The following is an 18,111-nucleotide window of genomic DNA, read 5'->3' as shown; positions in this document are numbered from 1 at the left end:
TAAACTCCCCCCTCCCCTTTGTTAGGTGAAAGGAGAGAAGTTTGGGGAGAAATAGGGGTGGAGTCCTATTAAAACGCTCCTGTGCTGTTTAGTATTTCAGGTTTCCCAAGCACAAAAGAGTATGTGCCCATAAAAAAACCAACACCCAGGGTTTTGTTTCTAAATTGTCATATCTATATAAAAACTCCTGTCAATGCTTTGAATTTCTAGAATATAGTAATAAAAGTAATATTGTTGCTGTTTCCGAAGATTGCCATAGGAAAATAATGAATTATCGTTTTTAAAGCACCCTAAAACGATTTCAAGTTCAACAGCAGTTTTCTTGTCTTTTGGGAATGTCTGTGAAATAGAGTTCAGTTATTTTCTGAAAACTTGTGGGTGCTCATAGGTAATCTCTGGTCACCCAGGATGTAGTATCAAGGCAATGATTGGCACCTCGAGCCTCTGAGACCCAAAAAATCAAGGATATTCTTGTTTATGTTGGAGTGGAAGGACAGGGTACTTCCCTCCATGTTTCTGCAGACTCAAAAGGACGAAACATTCAGTACAACCCTGCATGAGGTATAGGAAAGGAATAAGCTCTACTAGCCCTGTGGGGCCTGAGATTGATGAAGACAGTTTCTTGTTTGTTAATGGTTAATTAGTAGGTTTGTCTCAGAGCTAGGCCCTATACTCACTCTTCCCTATTAGTAACCTTACGATTGACCGGCGGTGCCTAAAAACATCTGTCACCTGCTCTGACTCATCCAAGTTCAGAGTGAATCTCAGAAGTCTCAGGTTTCTTCAGGAAGTTGAGTTCAGAAATCGTTTATGAGATCAGGTTAAGGTGACTTTTCTCTATTGTAAGCATTAATAATTGTCCACAACAAAGCAAATATGATGTAATCATATATTTATGACAGGATTACATTTTCTTAGTGATTGGACGTTTTATGGCTATTTTATAGCCTTTTTCTTCCCGCCCCCCCCCCCCCACTAAAAGTTTGAAAACAGTCGAAGCATACAGTATTAGAAAACACACTAAACAGATTAGGATTTCTTGGTCTGGGAGAAGCTTAAGACTAAGAAGGAACACGATTCAGGTTAAATGATTGTAAAGGGTATCAAAGCGACCGGTGCAGATATGGTCTCCAAATGGCAGACTTCAAAACTACAGGAAGCTTTCTAAAAATGGCCCTTTGCTAGAATAAGAGGTTATGGGCTGGAAACATAAATACAGAATGAAGGCTCAGTAAAGTAGATGCTTTAACAGTGGTGAACATTTATTGGATTCTTTCCATGTGCTAAGCTCTTTCCTACATTACCTCATTTAATCTTTAAAACAAATTTAAGAGGGAGCTCTTCTTATTTATTCCCATTATACACATTAGGCACCTTGAAGTTAGATAGGTTATGTAATTTGTCCAATATCACACAGGCCAGACGTTGGGGAGCTGGGATTGTTGAGGCCTCATTCACAGGGTATTAGAGAAGCCCTGGGGTGCTTGGAGACCATTATTATTATTATTTTTTAAAGATTACTGTTCCCTTTTAAAATTCCTTAGACTAGATCTAGTGAGCCCTATATGGCAGTTCTTGTGTTTTATTTTTCTTTAGTAACTCTCTCTTCTTAAGTAGGTCATTATCATAGAATCTTAGGACAGTGAACTTGGAAGAGAGATTGGCTGGCCTGTCCTCTGAGAAAGAAAAAAAAAAAGAGAGAGATCGAGATCGTCTCACTTGTTTAAGGCTAGTGAGAAGTTCTTTTTGCTAATCTTGGATATCTTCAGGAAGGACCTCCACTCAAAGGAAAGCTATCCTTTGATAGACTGTTCTAGTATATATTCCAGCAGTCAGGAAGTTTATGTCAAAGCTAAAACATCACCAATAACAAGTTCTTTTGTAGCCTAAGGGGAAGTTAGAGAAGGACTAATTACTACTTCATTATAAAATTCTATTATTCACTCCAGCCACCCTGGGAGGTTCATGCAATGGTTATTTATTGAGCACCTACTATGAGCCAGGCATTATACTGAATTGTGCTGAGTCTGATCTTGGAAATCTTCAAGACTTAACACTAGACAACCCAACCACCCTGGATAGTTTAGAGTCAGATTTTTAATTTTTTTGAATAATGATAATTAGCCACTTGCTGTATGTTATTTAATCCTTACGACACGCTCTGAGATAGTATCCCATTTTACAGATGAGGAAATTAAAGCTCAGCAACATTAAGAAACACCCCATGAAACACAGTAGGGCCTTGGCCACGTGATGTGAGCTCCTAGAGAGAATAATAATCATTTTCATATAGTACTTTACAAAAGGCTTTTACTTGTATTATTTCACCTAATTCTGTAAACAAAAATGATAGTAGTTATAATTATACTCACTTTACAGATAGCAATAATCATATCTATTTATTATATACTTAGTATGTGCCAAGAGTGTCAGATAACTTAGAAGTTAGGCCTTAGAAGAACTCGGCCTTAAAGAAGGCCTAGTTCATGTAATGCTCACAAGAGCCCTAATAAGTGTCATGATTCCCATTTTACAGATGAGCCATTGAGGCCCCCAAAGTTTAAGTGACTTGCTCAGCAAAGTGAGGAGCTGTGATTCAAGCCTAGGCTTGTCTGTCCAGCCAGCACACGTGAGCACTTTGCTGTGTTCACTTTACCATGTTATGCTGCTTCATTTTCCAGATGAGGAAACTGAGGTTCAGAGAGTTAGCTAATACAGCTGAGGTCATCCAGCTCACAGATAGCAGAGCTGGGACTCCAACTCAGATCCTCTCATCAGAAAGCCCCCTTCTTTCCCCCTGTACTGGCCTGCCTCTCAGCTTAAGGAGAAATGAAAGGCTGTATGTTACATCCAAGCTAAGTTCCCTGATTCCTTCGTGATATGTCTAAATGTCAATGATTTTAGTCATTCTTTAGATTTCTTTGTACTTTTCCCCCACTTGCAGGCAGAGAGCCCAATACTGCTGGCAACATGTTATAGTAGAGGGATGGAGATAGAGGTTAGACTACTTGCTCAGGGAGTCATCTGGTGATGTTAGATTAGAACTCAAATCCAAATTTGAGTCCCGTGTGCCCTGCTCATTTTGCTATGTGGTTCTTGTCCTTTTTGTCTATTGAAAATAGTGCTTGAGAGAAGGCCTTACTTTTGTGAAATTGCTTTCTGGTGCTGTAAGGAATGCATCTTTTTCCATCTGAAGATCATTTACCGTTTATCTGAATAGTGAATTACATTAATGGTTAAAGCAAGGAAGTATGGCTGTATCAGATATATAACAAGGACCACTCACTCAGATTTGAAGTGTTGCCGATCTATACAATGTCAGCCTTGAACATTTTAAAGCACAAAAGTTCATTACTTTAATGATCAAGCATCCTTTAGATTTCCGAAGGAAAATTTTCTGTTAACCATTTACAGTGCTATACTTTTATTCAAATTGCAAACTCAGGTAAATATTCCTTAAAATTGAGTTGGATGAAATTTTCCTATACATCTGTTGATACAGTAACGTTAGATAAATATCCAGATGTATTTAATTATTTTGACTCAAGAAAAGTATGTCCTATTTAGATAGTCTTTAAATAAAATATTTCTGAATGGAGCAAATAAACAAGAAATAGCTGAAACTAAGTGGCTTTGTACAGAAAAACGGAGAGGCTTTAAAAGAGGCATCATCTCAGGAAAACCCATGTTTTGTTACACTCACTTTTATTTGTAGCAATAAACCTGAACTGACTTAAATATATTTATAGTTTTCAAAAATTAAGCTTTTCCTTTTCAGAGGCTCATAGGTGATATAGGAATAATTTAAAATTAGACCTATTCCAAATGTATTTACTCCAGTTCAGATGTGTTTTAACCATGGAACTATCCTCGTGTCACCAAGAGTTTTTCTAAAAGACAAGAATTAATATTTACTGAGTGCTTCCTATGCTAGCCCTCTCCACATAGTTTTCTCATGCAATTCCCACATCCCTGTGATTCATATATTATTACTCCCCCACCCCCTTTTACAGATTAGGAAACTGAGGTTCAGAGCCACTGAGTAATTAACCCAAGATCGCACAGCTAGAAAATAGAAGTCTCAGAACTTGAACCTAATTCTGCCCATTCCAAAGTCCATGGCTGTTCTAATATACAAAGCTGTCTTGAGAACAGCCTGGTATATGAGAGTGTTTACGACTTTAAAAATGTGAAGTTAGAAAAAAAAATGGTAAGAGAAATGTGCTTATGATTCTGTTCGTGCCTCCAAGGAACTCCATAGAGATAAATCAAAAGATACTGCTGACTCTCGGCAGTCACTCTAACCAGCCGGTAGCCCATTATTTTTATCGCTATAGTGACTGTAGGTAACACTAGGCCACATTCCAAACATGTGACATCTTTGAAACAGATTCCAATAGGATTGAAGACATTTCCCTGTTGTGTTTTGGATCATTTTCTTACTGTCAGAAGCTCATGTGCTTAACGTTGAAACTGGATGGTGATGAAGCTTTTCAGTTCTTAGTTGGCTTTGAAATTAAATTTTGTTTTTTTTCTTAAAGGTTATTTCCTGGCGTAGCTTTAGCATGAGAATAACATAACTGGCTCCCCTCTTTCCTCTTCTCCTTACATGCTGCCCCTTCTGTGCTCGTCTCTATCCCAGCCTCCTAAACCCCAGACTGGAAAGGGCACCCCCTCGATATGCCTGGAAAGAAAGCGAACCATGTTAAAATCATGGAATCATTTACGAACCAAAAAGCACGGCTGAAAGATAGTGGCTGGATGTGTAGCAGTAAAAGGCACAGTCTACCTGCTCTTTAATCAAATAAATCGTTCCCAAGTTTTCTAACTTTTTAAAAAAGAGATAAGTAATACCTATTCATTGGAGTAATATTAAAAAACATACAGGAAATACAGAAAATAAATAAAATGGAATTCAACTTTGTGACGATAACCAAAGCAGACTGTTTTCTTAAATGACAGGCTTTCCAAATAGAAATATTTACGTGTGAGAGAGACAAATAGTCCTTACACACGATCCATTTTGTTACTTTCATAGAGACACGAAGTCTAGAAAGCTCTGTGCGCTAGGGGGCCTGCAAGGGTGGAGTTGTGGGAAATAGACCGTCCTTGTATACTCTGATTTTCCCCTGCTTTATCCTTTCTGAGTCTGGGGTTGTGTGTTCGAAGGCCACAGCGGCTGGTGAGCTAAAGACGTTTCTTCTTTGCCCAGATCCCAGGCAGACGCAGTCTTCCCCGCCGTGGTCCTACGACCAGTCCTACCCCTCGTACCTGAGCCAGATGACGCCCCCGTCCATTCACTCCACCACCCCGCTGTCCTCCACCCGGGGCACCGGGCTGCCTGCCATCACCGACGTGCCCAGGCGCATTTCAGGTAAAGACCACACTTGAACTCAAAACCCACTCCGGTGCAGGGGTGGGGTTGGGACTGCGGGATGAGCCCAGCTGTCTCAGCTACACTCACAGTAACTCTCCATCAGAGGCATGTGGACAAGGGTCTGACAGCTGCAAACCAGGTCTTCTGAATTATGGGGCTACTGAGTGCTTGAACTTAAATCGAAGTCAAGAGACTGAAAGTCCACCAGAGATGGCATCCTTGTCTAAGATGACACTCAGTGCCCTCCCAGTTTCAGTCCCACTGAATTGCATGCCCTTTGGTTGGCTCTGTCTCCTAACTGGGGCCTTCTCCTGAGGGTCTCGTACCAGGCCTTCCTCTGCTTGTGTTCCTTTCTGTTCCTAACGTCTGCCTGAAAGCCAAATGACAGCCTGAAGGCACAGCCCTCCGTTTCTAGAGGCTCTTAAATCCCAGGAGTCCCAGGTAGCCAGTTCTGAGAGAGAGCGCCTGCAAACTTCAGATCCTTGCCAGACATGTGTCACTCCATGTGCAGTGGGGCTGTAAGAGTCTTAAAAGGCCATGTATGGCCTCTGAGCGGCCAGCTCAAGACCGAGGCAGCCTCTCCACGAATCACACAGCTCACTGCTGTTGCTGTCAACGTGGCAGCCCCGGGGCTCACACACCCCCTCTTCCAGAGGCACCACAAAATTCTGTGACTCATGGTGGCAGCGTGTGTGATCAACATCCTGGCTGCCCCTCTCTCTCATGGAGAATTCATCCCAGGGAGCCAGAGAGTATCCACGAAGATGTCAGACTGACAAGTGGAGGAAAGTTAAAGGCTCTTGGCCAACCATATGAGTCCTGTGAATAAGAAAAAAAAAATCTGTCATCCACCCCTTGACATCCAGACTGCAGCCCTGCCCCCATCAGTACAGAAGCAGCCCCCCAGAGGCACACATAGTTGGATCCTCTATTTGTCAGACACTCTTCTCAGCGTTCGGGCGCCATGCACCTGTTTGACTCCTGGCCAGGTTAATGCCTTTCTTTCTTTCTCTTTGTGTTTCTGTCTCTGTTTTCTCTCCCTCTCTCATTTTCTGCAAAGCTCGAAGCCGGTACTCACTCCGCTGAGTTGCACCACTGGCAAGCTGACGGGCCGCCAGCAGGCTTGCAGGTTGTGACTAGCTCAGACTCCTTTATTTCTTTCAACTTGGGAGGAGGGAAGGCTTTGTTTCTCAAGCGAATAGCAGGAAAGGGCTCTCTGGTCCTAATGCCTTCACATTTTCTGCCACAGACGGACTCCCATAGGGGTGAGTAGGGAAAGAAGGGGTGGGGGAGGGAAACCTCAAGAGTCTTTGGAAAACCACGTGACCACTTTTCATTCTGACTGCTGTTCTTATTGTCATGAATCACATGGTATTTGTTGGGGAAGTGTGCAGAGTATAGAATTTTAGTGATCATTTCCCTTGACTGGAATGACTCCCTCCCATTGGCAAACATCAGTTAACGACACAGGAAAGGATGAGGAAGGTACGGGGGCGGGTAACCAGGGCTGACGCGGGATTGTAGGTATAGTGTTGGGTGGTGGGTGTTGAGTTAGTTCTGGTCATTCCTTCTGTAGTTTAGACTGAGTCTGTTTTGTCTTACACGGGGCCAAGGTGACACTTTGCTGGGACAGATTTGTGCAAACTTGGATTCTGTTTAGGGTCCTCTGGGGCTTCCGTCTGTCCAACCCTCTGTGGCTGAAGCAGATTTTGCTGTTTGTCCTCTGGCAGTACCTGGAGGAAAAAAAAAAAAAAACCTCAGGGAGTGATCGCAGCCTTAGAGACACTTATCTCCAGCATTTTCTCGCTGAGGTGTATTCGCATGTGAATTCAGTGGGAAAACCGTTGAAAGTAACACTGAAAATGGCATTTTATCCCTTACATGTGGGATACGGAGCAGCCAGATTATTTGGAGGCAATGTACTGATAATTAATTGAAACATTTCCATAAACGAACACAACACAGCTTTTCTCATTTCACAGAGGAGACAGAAACTGGTTAATTACCCAGCCGTATATTGATCTGAGGCCAATGGTGGGAACGGGCCTCTGCTTTAAACTAGTTTGAGACTGAGTTTAGTCCAGTTTTTTTCCTCCCACCCCAAACATCTCTATGAGTTGTTCCTGGCAAAGTAACATGGTGCCAGGGTGGGAGGTTCTGTATAAACATTAAAGCGAAGAGAACAGAAAATCCTTCTTGTCAGCAGTAGGGAATCAGGAAGAAAGAACTAGAAGTGGACTGTAAGGGAACTAGAGGAGCCTTGCTTTTTCTGACCCTGCTCTTGGGCGTGGGCCTGTGTCTGCAGCCCAGGGCGCTGCCTGGTGGACTAGGGGACCAAATCATCTGGAGTGAGCCCCATTTTCAGTTCCCTGGGGACTGGTCCTAGGACATTTCTTGGAGAGGAGCCTGTCTCATAAGTTCTCAGGTACCAAGTTGCATACTTTCTTCTTCTTATTCCCCTCAATATCTAAAGGTATCCCTAAGTTCCAGGATGCTATGTCTCTGTAACACGGACAGCTAAAATATTAACCTCTGTCTCCATCTCCAAGTAGCTCTGTGTTCGCTTTTTAAGATACTTTCCAGAACAGTTCCTGTTTTTCTGTGTAGAGACATCAGTTCTCATCTCGCTATATGAAGGGATACACAAAACATTCTCATATGATCTTGGGTGAGAAAGAATAAAATTCCTCACTTATACAGTAGGGTTGGAGGTTCAGACCCAGGTTTGAATTCTAACTCACACATATATCAGGCAAGTTCCTTACATCTCAGAAACTTAGTTTTATTATTTGTCAAACAGGGATATAATATTTATCTCTTGGGGTTACTGTGAGGATTAAATGAGATGCTTAGTGTAAAGTGCTTAGGGCAGGCCTGACACACAATATGCGCTAAACAGATTGTAGCTGAGATTATGAAGCTAACATTGTTTTGTAAAAATTGTATGTCTGTATATAATTTGTAGGCAAGTCCTGGTTTAAATGAATCAGTAGGTAAAAATCTAAACTTTTAAAGGGATTATTTGCTTTCTAAAATGGATGGCTACAGAGTATATTTAAAACAAAAATCACCATGAAATATTTAAACAAGTTAATACTCATATGGCATTCATAAAGCACTTAACACAGTGCCTAACACATAGAAGTACTCAATAAATGTTTGTCATTATTATTATTATTCCATAGACTTATAAATTTTTATAGAGCTAAAAGCAGTTGGGAGCCATTCACAAAAACTCAATAAAGCACTAAGAGAATATAACTATTCAGTTATAGTGTCAGAAAATAGAAGATGTTAAATTACGCTTAGATGTAACTAGGCATGCTAAGGTTCTTTTCCAAGGAGTCATAGGAATAAAGGGGACCAGAAAGATCTTTCAGAAAGAAATATTCCTAAAGAAATTCCATTTCATCCTAAAAGACCATTGCAAAGAAAGACCATGAGTTAATCTGTTTAAAGACCTTCAGAGAATCCAATTTTACAACTTCTTTTTTGTTATCCTTTCTTCTGAGTAATTTTTCAAGTGCGGCTACAAATGCTCAAACTTAATGAATGATGATAATGACAATGGTATTATACCACATAGCTCCTGTAGTCTCCCTCAGATTCTTTATGGAAGCAAGGAGTAAATAAAATAAGATGATAAAGATACATCACTAACATTCTCTACTTTATCGCAAAGAAAGATACAAACCCAGATATCTTGAAGTTCACGGGGGCAGTACAAAGATTCAGAAAATATTTCCTTAACCTTGAGTGGCCTTCAATAGTATAACAAGAGCAATAGCAGCGTTTATAAGTTATGGCTGAACAGTAAATTATTGTCGTCTGGTTGACTAATAGGGTCTACCTTATTGTATTGAGTTTAGTTCATATCCAGCCGAATTATAAAAATCAAGCAGAAACCAGTCTAGAGATACCTAGTGCAGCAGAAGCCCTGTAGGGGTTGGTTCCCCTCCCCACCATACTTACTGTGGTAAAGTATGGCCTTATCACATAATAATCTGTATTTAAGTGGCACCCCCCAATCCCCAGAGATTTTATACATTATCTCATTTCATCTTATATGATCCTAAAAGAAGATTCACTACACAGAGGTAGCCAAAGTTATTTCTCACTGATTCTATTAAAGAGCAAGGTGTGTGGCAAGACAAGCAAGGAACCTTGACAACAAACCAAACCATTGCATGGCTTCATCATTGTAATATTATCACCCATGGCATTTTTGATGTTCAAAGCACTTGTGAGGCTTAACACAAAGATGATAATTACTTTTCTGGAGCTCATTAAAAACTAGTACGTAGATAAATAATGACTGACTTTCAAAATGTAGTTTATGTAATTATACTCTTAGGAAAAGAAGCACAGCTGTTTACTGAGTCTTATTCTTTGACTGGTGGGTAAGACTGTGAGCTATTGTTAGCCTCCTAGCGGAGACTGTGCCTTGGGTTGGTTATTCACTGCAGATAACTCCTCCTCGCCCCACCCATCTGAGTGAAGTATCTTAGATTAACCTAAGTCTGTACCACTCTTTGGCATACACGAGGTGGAAGGGGTTTATACAGGCATTTTTCTGCAGTCTTGGTCATTGTGCCCATGGACCTCTCTGATCCTTTCTGGAGGTCTCTTAGTGTGGTAGGATACATGAATTAGAGATGCAAGGTCATACACATTGGCTGCCTCAGGTACCCTGGGAGAGGCCAATACAGGTTGTGTGGATGATTTTTCTCTGCAATTGTAGGATCATTTTACATGAGACAGAGTTAAGAACTGTAATCTTTTTGAAGGTTTTTTTTTTTCCTGTTTAAGCAAATAGTCTTGAATTCCTTCTTTCAAGATATTTAAATATCGACGAATTCCACTTAACCAACTGTACAGGACTATTAAAGATGTCTCAATTTTTATGACTCTTAGTCGCTCAACTCTAATATTTCCAAAGGGCAGCAGAGAATGGGGATTAGTCTAATAAAAAGTTCCTAAAAATTATTTTATTACTACCACAAAATCTAGAAACTGCAGTGGAAAAACTCCATTTGCTCACTCAAGGTCTAGCGGGAGGATTGTTTCATGTCATTTCAAAGCCGGAGGTGTTTGAGGTAGTTCATTTTTTAAATGTCGCTTATAGCCGAGTTTCTGTCAGCTCCCTTGGTTGAGGGTTTGGAACCAGCAGCTTCAGTAATGTTTCAAGTATATGTGGACATTAATTTTAGCAGGGCCACTCAACTCACAGGAGGGAGTGATGCCTTAAGAGAGGTAAAAAGGAAAACTCCAGCAATTAATACTAATAAACCAGAAAGTTAAAGCAACTATAATAAAACACTAGACCATCTCCTTTTTTTTTTTACTGTAGAACCCTTCCTTTCTTAAGACCCACCTATTTGGTAGACACACCTCTGCCATCGCAGCCATGGGCAAGTAATTAAGTTTAATAGGAGCCACTCTTATTTTGAAGAAGTCCTCTGTTTAAAGCCACAGAGGGGGAAGTTATTAAATTTAATGGACCCTAAACAAAGGCGAGCCCTGTGTTACCAACTGAACATTCAATATTCCTCCCTGTGACATTGACTGTGATCGGTTGGGTTCTTTTTGCATTCCGTAAGTGGCAATTCATCTTGCTTTCTTTAGAAATGGGCTATTTTCTGACGTGAGCAGAGGATATTTTTTATCTTACTGCTGTAGGCCCAGGTGTCCAGGGCCCCCCTGGACCTCAGCTGAGCATAACTTTTGAGTTACTGGTGCTGAGGATGCAAGAAGTGGTTTCCGTTCCTACGACATCAGCTGGGGATAGTTGGCCCGGCTCACAAAGTTGACTAAACTTGGTTGTATGACTAGTGACTGCTACTTGTAGCTAGGCTGAGCTGCCGAAGCACAGAACGAAACCTGTGTACACGGTTCGACTCGGACTTTATACGTGGTTCTTGTCAGTTGTTTCTGTGACAATTTATTTTTGATACATGTACAACCACCCACATATGGAGAAAAGACTCAGTAATGAAAGCAATCATGCTTACGCAGGGATGGCAAAGACATGGTGACACATTTTACTGAAAGGTTTGCTCTAATCCCTTTCTTTTCATAGAAGAAAGCTTGGGAGCTTGAACCTAACTTCACCAAAAGTATTAAAGTTAATTTTTGAATGACACAGTGGCTTCTGTGGTTCACTGTGATCTGAGAAGAGGGTGGAGACAGTTGAACTAAGGAAACCTGAGTTTTAGTTTCATTGTCACTAAAGACTCTTTGCACTGTTCTCAGGTATGTCAGTTCATTTGTTGTGCCTCAATGGTCCTGTGTAAGTGAGTTACTCAAAATTGCCCACCTACGTGTCTCAGAGGTCCTGAGGGAGTATGATCATGTCTGTCCAGGGATTTGTTGTTCTTAGGACTTTTGGTAAAGAAAGCTTGCCTGACCTGATAAATGCTAGTGGAAGAACTAAGTTATGTCATTAGCTTCAAAAGAGTAGAAGCATACTATCATATTTATTTGTTTTTAATGAATGCTCTGTTTTTTAGAGCAGTTTTAGATTTACAGAAAAATTGAGCATAACGTGCAGAGTTCCTATATCTCTCCCCCACACCATCCCCACTGGCCACTTTTTCATATTATTAACATCTTGCATTTGTGCGGTACAATCGATGAACCAATATTGATGTATTATTATTAACTAAAGTCCATAGTTTACATTAGGGTTCACTCTCAGTGTTGTATACTCCTGTGGATTTTGCCAAATGCATAGTGCCATGTAGCCACCACTACAGAATCACAGAGAATAGTTTCATTGCCCTAAAATATCTCCTGTGCTCCACCTACTTCTCCTTCCCCAACTGCCCCCCGGCCCCTGGCAACTACTGATCTTTTTCCTGTCTCTATATTTTTGCTTTTTCCAGAATATCATATAATTGGCCTTTTCAGTACGTAGCCTTTTCAGACTGGATTCTTTCACTTGGCAATGTGCATTTAAGATTCCTCTGTATCTTTTCATGGCTAGATAGCTCATTTCTTTTTACCACTGAATGATATTCCATTGTAAGGATGTTATTAAATTTTAAAAAAACTTCCAGACTCTTCTCCCTGCACCTCTGAATACTACCACCCCATTTCCTTTTGTTACTGACCTAGTGATATTTCTTTTTAGAAAGCATTTCATGCACTCCTACCTGGGGGAACAAGCCCTCTGTCTCAGCAACTGTCCCCAAATGGTCCAGATTATGGTTTTCCTTATCTTTGGCCCATTTTTTAAAAAAATATTTATTCATTTTATTTATTTCTTTTTTTGGCTGCATCGGGTCTTAGTTGCGCTATGCTGCTCAGGCTCCTCGTTGTGGCACGCGGGCCTCTCTCTAGTTGTGGCATGCATATTTTCTCTCCCTAGTTGTGGCACAAGGGCTCCAGGGCGCATGAGCTCTCTAGTTGAGGCGCGTGGGCTTAGTTGCCCCGCGGCATGTGGGACCTTAGTTCCCCGACCAGGGATCAAACCCACGTGCCCTGCATTGTAAGGTGGATTCTTTACCACTGGACCACCAGGAAAGTCCCTGGCCCATATTTTATTTTATTTTATGTTTAAAATTTATTTATTATTATTTTTTGCGATACGCGGGCCTCTCACCGTTGTGGCCTCTCCCGTTGTGGAGCACAGGCTCCGGACGCGCAGGCCCAGTGGCCATGGCTCACGGGCCCAGCCGCTCCGCGGCATGTGGGATCTTCCCGGACCGGGGCACGAACCCACGTCCCCTGCATCGGCAGGCGGACTCCCAACCACTGCGCCACCAGGGAAGCCCCTTGGCCCATATTTTAATTAAAATTTTTTTCTTTGGTTTTGCCCATAGAAACATTTACCTTTAGGTGGTCGTTCCCATCAATTCAAGTACAGCACAGACCCAAGCTAAAAAATACCAATCCATTTATGTTGTGGATTGATAGCTGCCTCCACAAATACTCAGCTCTTCTAGGTAAAGGATGCTCCTTTTCTCCTAAGAGTGCCTGGCATTCCTCAAGTATCCCTCATACTTACGGGCCAGCCCATTTCTCTGCATTGGCTGGACAGGGCCCGACTGATCCTTCTTCAGGCATCCTTTTCCCAACCACCACTTTCCTCCAAGTGAATCACTCTCTCCTCCATTTCTCGTCTCTGTACTTTGGGCACATCTCTAATGTGTATGTATTTTCCTTTAGTAATAATTTCATTATATGCCTTTCCCCTTTCGTAGAAGATAGGCTTCTCCAAGGGCAGGACTGTGTCTCACACATCCTTGCACAGGATATTGGTGCATAGTAGGTGCTCAGTGAATGGTTAATGGAAAAACTATTAGTGGAAAAGACAATAGAAAAAAAAAAGGAAGATTGGCATGTAGGAAAAAATGGAAGAAGAAAGGGAAAAAGGAGAACGAAGATTTTATTCACCTGGGAAAACAAATAAAGGACAAAACAAGAGAAACTTTTATGACTGATAAGGACAGGAAATAGCACAGTAAGAGTGTGCATGAGCAGTGTGTATTTTTATTTCCAAGTCTCTTTGCAATGTGTTTCACATTTAGAACACATATCAAGACTGCATCTGTTTCCAGTACTTGCTGCTAACAGTTAGTAATCATGCCAAAACATACTTTAGATCCAGCTTGAAACCAAATGATCAAATAGAGTTTTTGATTTCTAATTTAGAGTCTGACATTAATTATAGCCGTCATGTAATAAAGTGTCAAAATCTTTTCTGAGAAAACGATAGAAATTATATTAACTAAGCCATAAAGTGAAGCAAAATTATTCCTCCAAAACAAAGCAAGAGATCTGGTTTGGACAACTGTCATTTCTCACAAAGTCTTCTGAATTTTTCCTGTTTTCACCTATTCTTCCCCCCCCCCCCCACTTTTTAAACTCTTGCCGTATGATGGGGTTTGGTGACACATCACCTCACCGTCCTGGTCAGTGGTCTCTGGGCAAACTACACTTTCTCAGTGGCCCTCTTAATGCCTGGCATCGAGAACCAGACTTCTTTATTCTTGGCCCCTGCTGGTGCCAGCTAACGTGGTCTTGGTTCTTTGGTGGCCACGTTACACTGTTTTCTCATATTTGCCACTTCCTGTCAAGCTGCGCTTCTCCCATTTCTAACTTCTGCAGTTTGTTTTTTTTTTTTTTTTTTTTTTAGATCCAAGTATAGAAATTTATAGTTCTTCCTGTTAGGTTTTATTTTATTTCATTCAGGTAATAGTTTCTACCTGTCAAGAACTTTGGATTTTTATTAATGTCACCCAATATATTAGTAGTCTCTTGCTTTCTTTCCAACCTCAAGTGTCTTTCTTCAATTCACTTCAGCCATTTCAAGTCGGGTCAACAGATGCTTAGTATGTGACTTAAAATGTGCTTAGGCAGGCAGTGAATAAAAGCAAAACAGAAGACATCATCTCTGCCTTCAGGAAGGTTTCAGTCTCATTCAGAAGACATGATGGGAATATGACACGGTTACATTATGATACCAGCTCGTGTGGATGCCAGAATATGCAAAAACTGCTCAGGATTTTAGTGAAAGGAAATCTCTTTTGCCCCTGCATAAACTTAAAGTCTTCTCCTTTAGGAAATTAAAATTCAATTCCATTCTGCTCAGATTATATTTTTACTCTGAATTGCTTCAACAATTACGTTTTCAGCTGAAAAAAAAAATTACACTTGTTGACACGTGTGGTTTCATAATGTTTCTTAAGATATGACAAGAATATATAAGGCCTTGTCTTTTCCCAGCTAGATTGAAAGCCTCCTTTAGGCCAAGGACCTGGCCTTCTAATCCTTTGCTACCTCTGTTACTCTCTCTCTGCTCTGCATGTAGACGCTCATGGGAAGTCCGTGCCTGAAGAAGAAAAGTCTACCCAGTAGTCCGGGCTGCATGCCTCAGGGTTAACTATGCTCTGACCATTAGGAATTGGCTAATGGTTCTAGAAGTGGGGCTGTATAGGAGACTAAGGATAATTGTCATTTACCTTAATTTCATATTCTGTATACACACATGTGGTCCTAGCACGTGATTATGTTATAGAATTTTCCACTGTCTCTTTTAAAGTGCAGGAACACTGTTAGATATGTGCTCTAACATATACATGCATATGTGCATGTATTTACCTATTCACTACATTTAGAATGAAAATACATGTGAATATTCTTAACGGGTCTCTTATTTGGGATAATCCTAAATATCAACCAAGCTACTACTTACTTTTTTTCAGGAAAAATACATTATTAGTATGATTTTGTTACTTTATTGAGCACTGCTTTCTCAGGAGATATTACTTGATCAGTGCTGGTAGAAAAAGGGAAAGAGAAACTGCATGATTACATTAAGGTAGTTCTTAGGTTTGTTAATATGTAGAAATAGTTATAAGGGAGAACTCAGAAAGATATAACTAAACAAGTAAAAAGCTTTTGAATAATTTAAATTCTATATGATAAAACGTAGATTACAGCACTTAAATTTGAATTGTTCCAAGTCATTTTTGGGTGGTATTTTATTTCAACAGTTCATTTTCATAAAACAAATAGGAAGGCATATATTATTAAATTGGGTTGGAATATAAGTCACTTGGTCTGAGGTAAATCTAGGATCCCATTTGACTAAACTGTCTAAATTATTATTTTTTTGATGTGACTCTCAAGAAATTCATGAATGTCAAGTCTATGAACATCATGTAAATTAAAATACTGCTCAGGCAGTATTGTCCCTGAATATCTCAAAGGATTTCTTCCACAGGAAGGTGTCATATCTTTTCCAGAGAGACTTTCACCTTAAGTGACCAGCTTAGAAACAGCCAAGCATGGGGGACTGGGATAAGACCAATGTTTCTGTATTCAAATGTTGGCTACAGCTGTCTCCAACCCAAATGGTCACCATTCCAGCTTCCTGTTGTAATTAATAATAATGTTATCATTAATGGAATAATAATAACAAGTATAAGGATGGTTATAAACACTCCACCCTATGCCAGGGAGAGCAGTGATTCATAATAAATCAGTAATAAACCCATTGATGTGGCTACAATAAATCCACATGTAATTAAGAAGAACCCTTTCTAAATAACAACTACAGAGGAAATAAAAACAGGCTTGGAAAAGAGGAAAAAGTCTGATAATACTGTTGTGGCACTCATCATCAAAAATAACAAACCTGTAAGCTCCCAGCCTACACCTTGGGAAAACAGTGATTCTCAGTATTGCTTAAAGGAGTGGTGGAGAATTGGCCTTAAAGATTCCAAAAAGAAGGGGCTTCCCTGGTGGCGCAGTGGTTGAGAGTCTGCCTGCCGATGCAGGGGACGCGGGTTCGTGCCCCGGTCCGGGAAGATCCCACATGCCGCGGAGCGGTCTGGGCCCGTGAGCCATGGCCGCTGAGCCTGCACATCCGGAGCCTGTGCTCCGCAGCGGGAGAGGCCACAACAGTGAGAGGCCCGCGTACCGCAAAAAAAAAAAAAAAAAAAAAAGATTCCAAAAAGGAAAGAGTTTGACTCCCTGGGCAGTTAATAGAACAAGTTCCATTTTTTCTGACCTTAGAAGTTTATAGGTTGTCAGGAGTACCATACCTTTGAAGCATTAGCTGGGTCTTGGTTTTCGATCCACTCTCTCTTTTAATTGGCGCATTTAGACCATTGACATTTAAAGTGATTATTGATCTAGTTGGAATAACATCTACCATATTTGTTACTCTTTTCTTTTTATTGCCCTTGTTATTTATCTGATTTTTGCCTTCCACTCTTTTCTGCCTTTTGTGGTTTTAATTGAGTGTTTTATATGATCCTCTTTTCTCTCCTTTCTTAGCATATCAGTTCTACTTCTTCTTTAACCTTTTTTTAGTGGTTGCCCTAGAGTTTGCAATGTACATTTATGACTACTCCGAGTCTTTCAATAACACCATACCACTTCATGGGTATTGTGAGTACCTCACAATATATAAACATCTGTGTGTAGGTTTTGCGTGGACGTTTTCAACTCCTTTGGGTAAATGCCGAGGAGTTCAGTTGCCTCATCGCATGGTAAATGTATGCTTAGTTTTGTAAGAAACGGCCACACTGTCTCCCAAAGTGGCTGTACGTTTTGCATTCCCACCAGCAATGAAAGGGATTTCCCATTGCTCTACATAATCTCTGTGTGCCTTTATATTTAAAGTGCCTTTCTCGTAGATAACATACAATTGGGTCTTTTTTTTTGATCCACTCTAACAGTCTCTGTCTTAATGGTGCATTTAGACCCTTGACATTCAATGTGATTATTGATATAGTTGGATTAGTATCTCTTTGAAGGGTTAGTAAAGTCTTAAATAATCTTTTTAATCCAGCAAATGATTGAAGCATTTAAATTTGGGACACGCATCCCCAAAGAGAATAGAACCCAACAGTGATAAAGTAGCAGTTGTTCAATAAAATTGTGTTGAATTGACTTGGTTTATCAGAAAAACATTTCTTCTGAGGCCCAGGCATATGGCACAGTGATTAAACTCTCATAGCATCACTGGACGTGTGTTGGAAACAGCACTTGGCTAGGAATTGAGGAACCTGACATCTAATTTTGGATGTGCCTCTGAGTTCTTAAGCAGGTCACTTAACTTCCATGGGTCTTAGTTTCCTCAGGTGTGAAATGAGTTAGTTGGGCTAGATATTCGTGAAGCTTTGAATGTCTGTGATTCTAAATTAAGGCCTGAAAGCACATCAGAAAACTGGATACTGCCACTCATAATAAGAATAAAGGCTAGTATAGTATTTGATTTA

General features: G+C 40.6%; 1 protein-coding gene across 3 annotated transcripts in view; it reads left to right on the top strand.

Moving 5' to 3' along the window:
- Positions 1-18,111, top strand: part of RUNX2 (RUNX family transcription factor 2) — a 127,426-nt gene that overhangs the window by 86,156 nt on the left and 23,159 nt on the right. For all 3 annotated transcript variants that reach the window (XM_029243530.1, XM_029243529.1, XM_029243528.1), the window contains one exon: positions 5,213-5,374. In XM_029243530.1, the coding sequence (XP_029099363.1) occupies positions 5,213-5,374 (162 nt within the window). The remainder of the gene's footprint in view (positions 1-5,212; positions 5,375-18,111) is intronic.

The sequence above is a fragment of the Monodon monoceros genome, unplaced genomic scaffold (assembly GCF_005190385.1).
Source record: "Monodon monoceros isolate NGI ecotype Baffin Bay Population unplaced genomic scaffold, NGI_Narwhal_1 Super_Scaffold_3, whole genome shotgun sequence".
Taxonomy (NCBI): domain Eukaryota; kingdom Metazoa; phylum Chordata; class Mammalia; order Artiodactyla; family Monodontidae; genus Monodon; species Monodon monoceros.
This window is presented reverse-complemented; position numbering and strand designations above follow the sequence as displayed.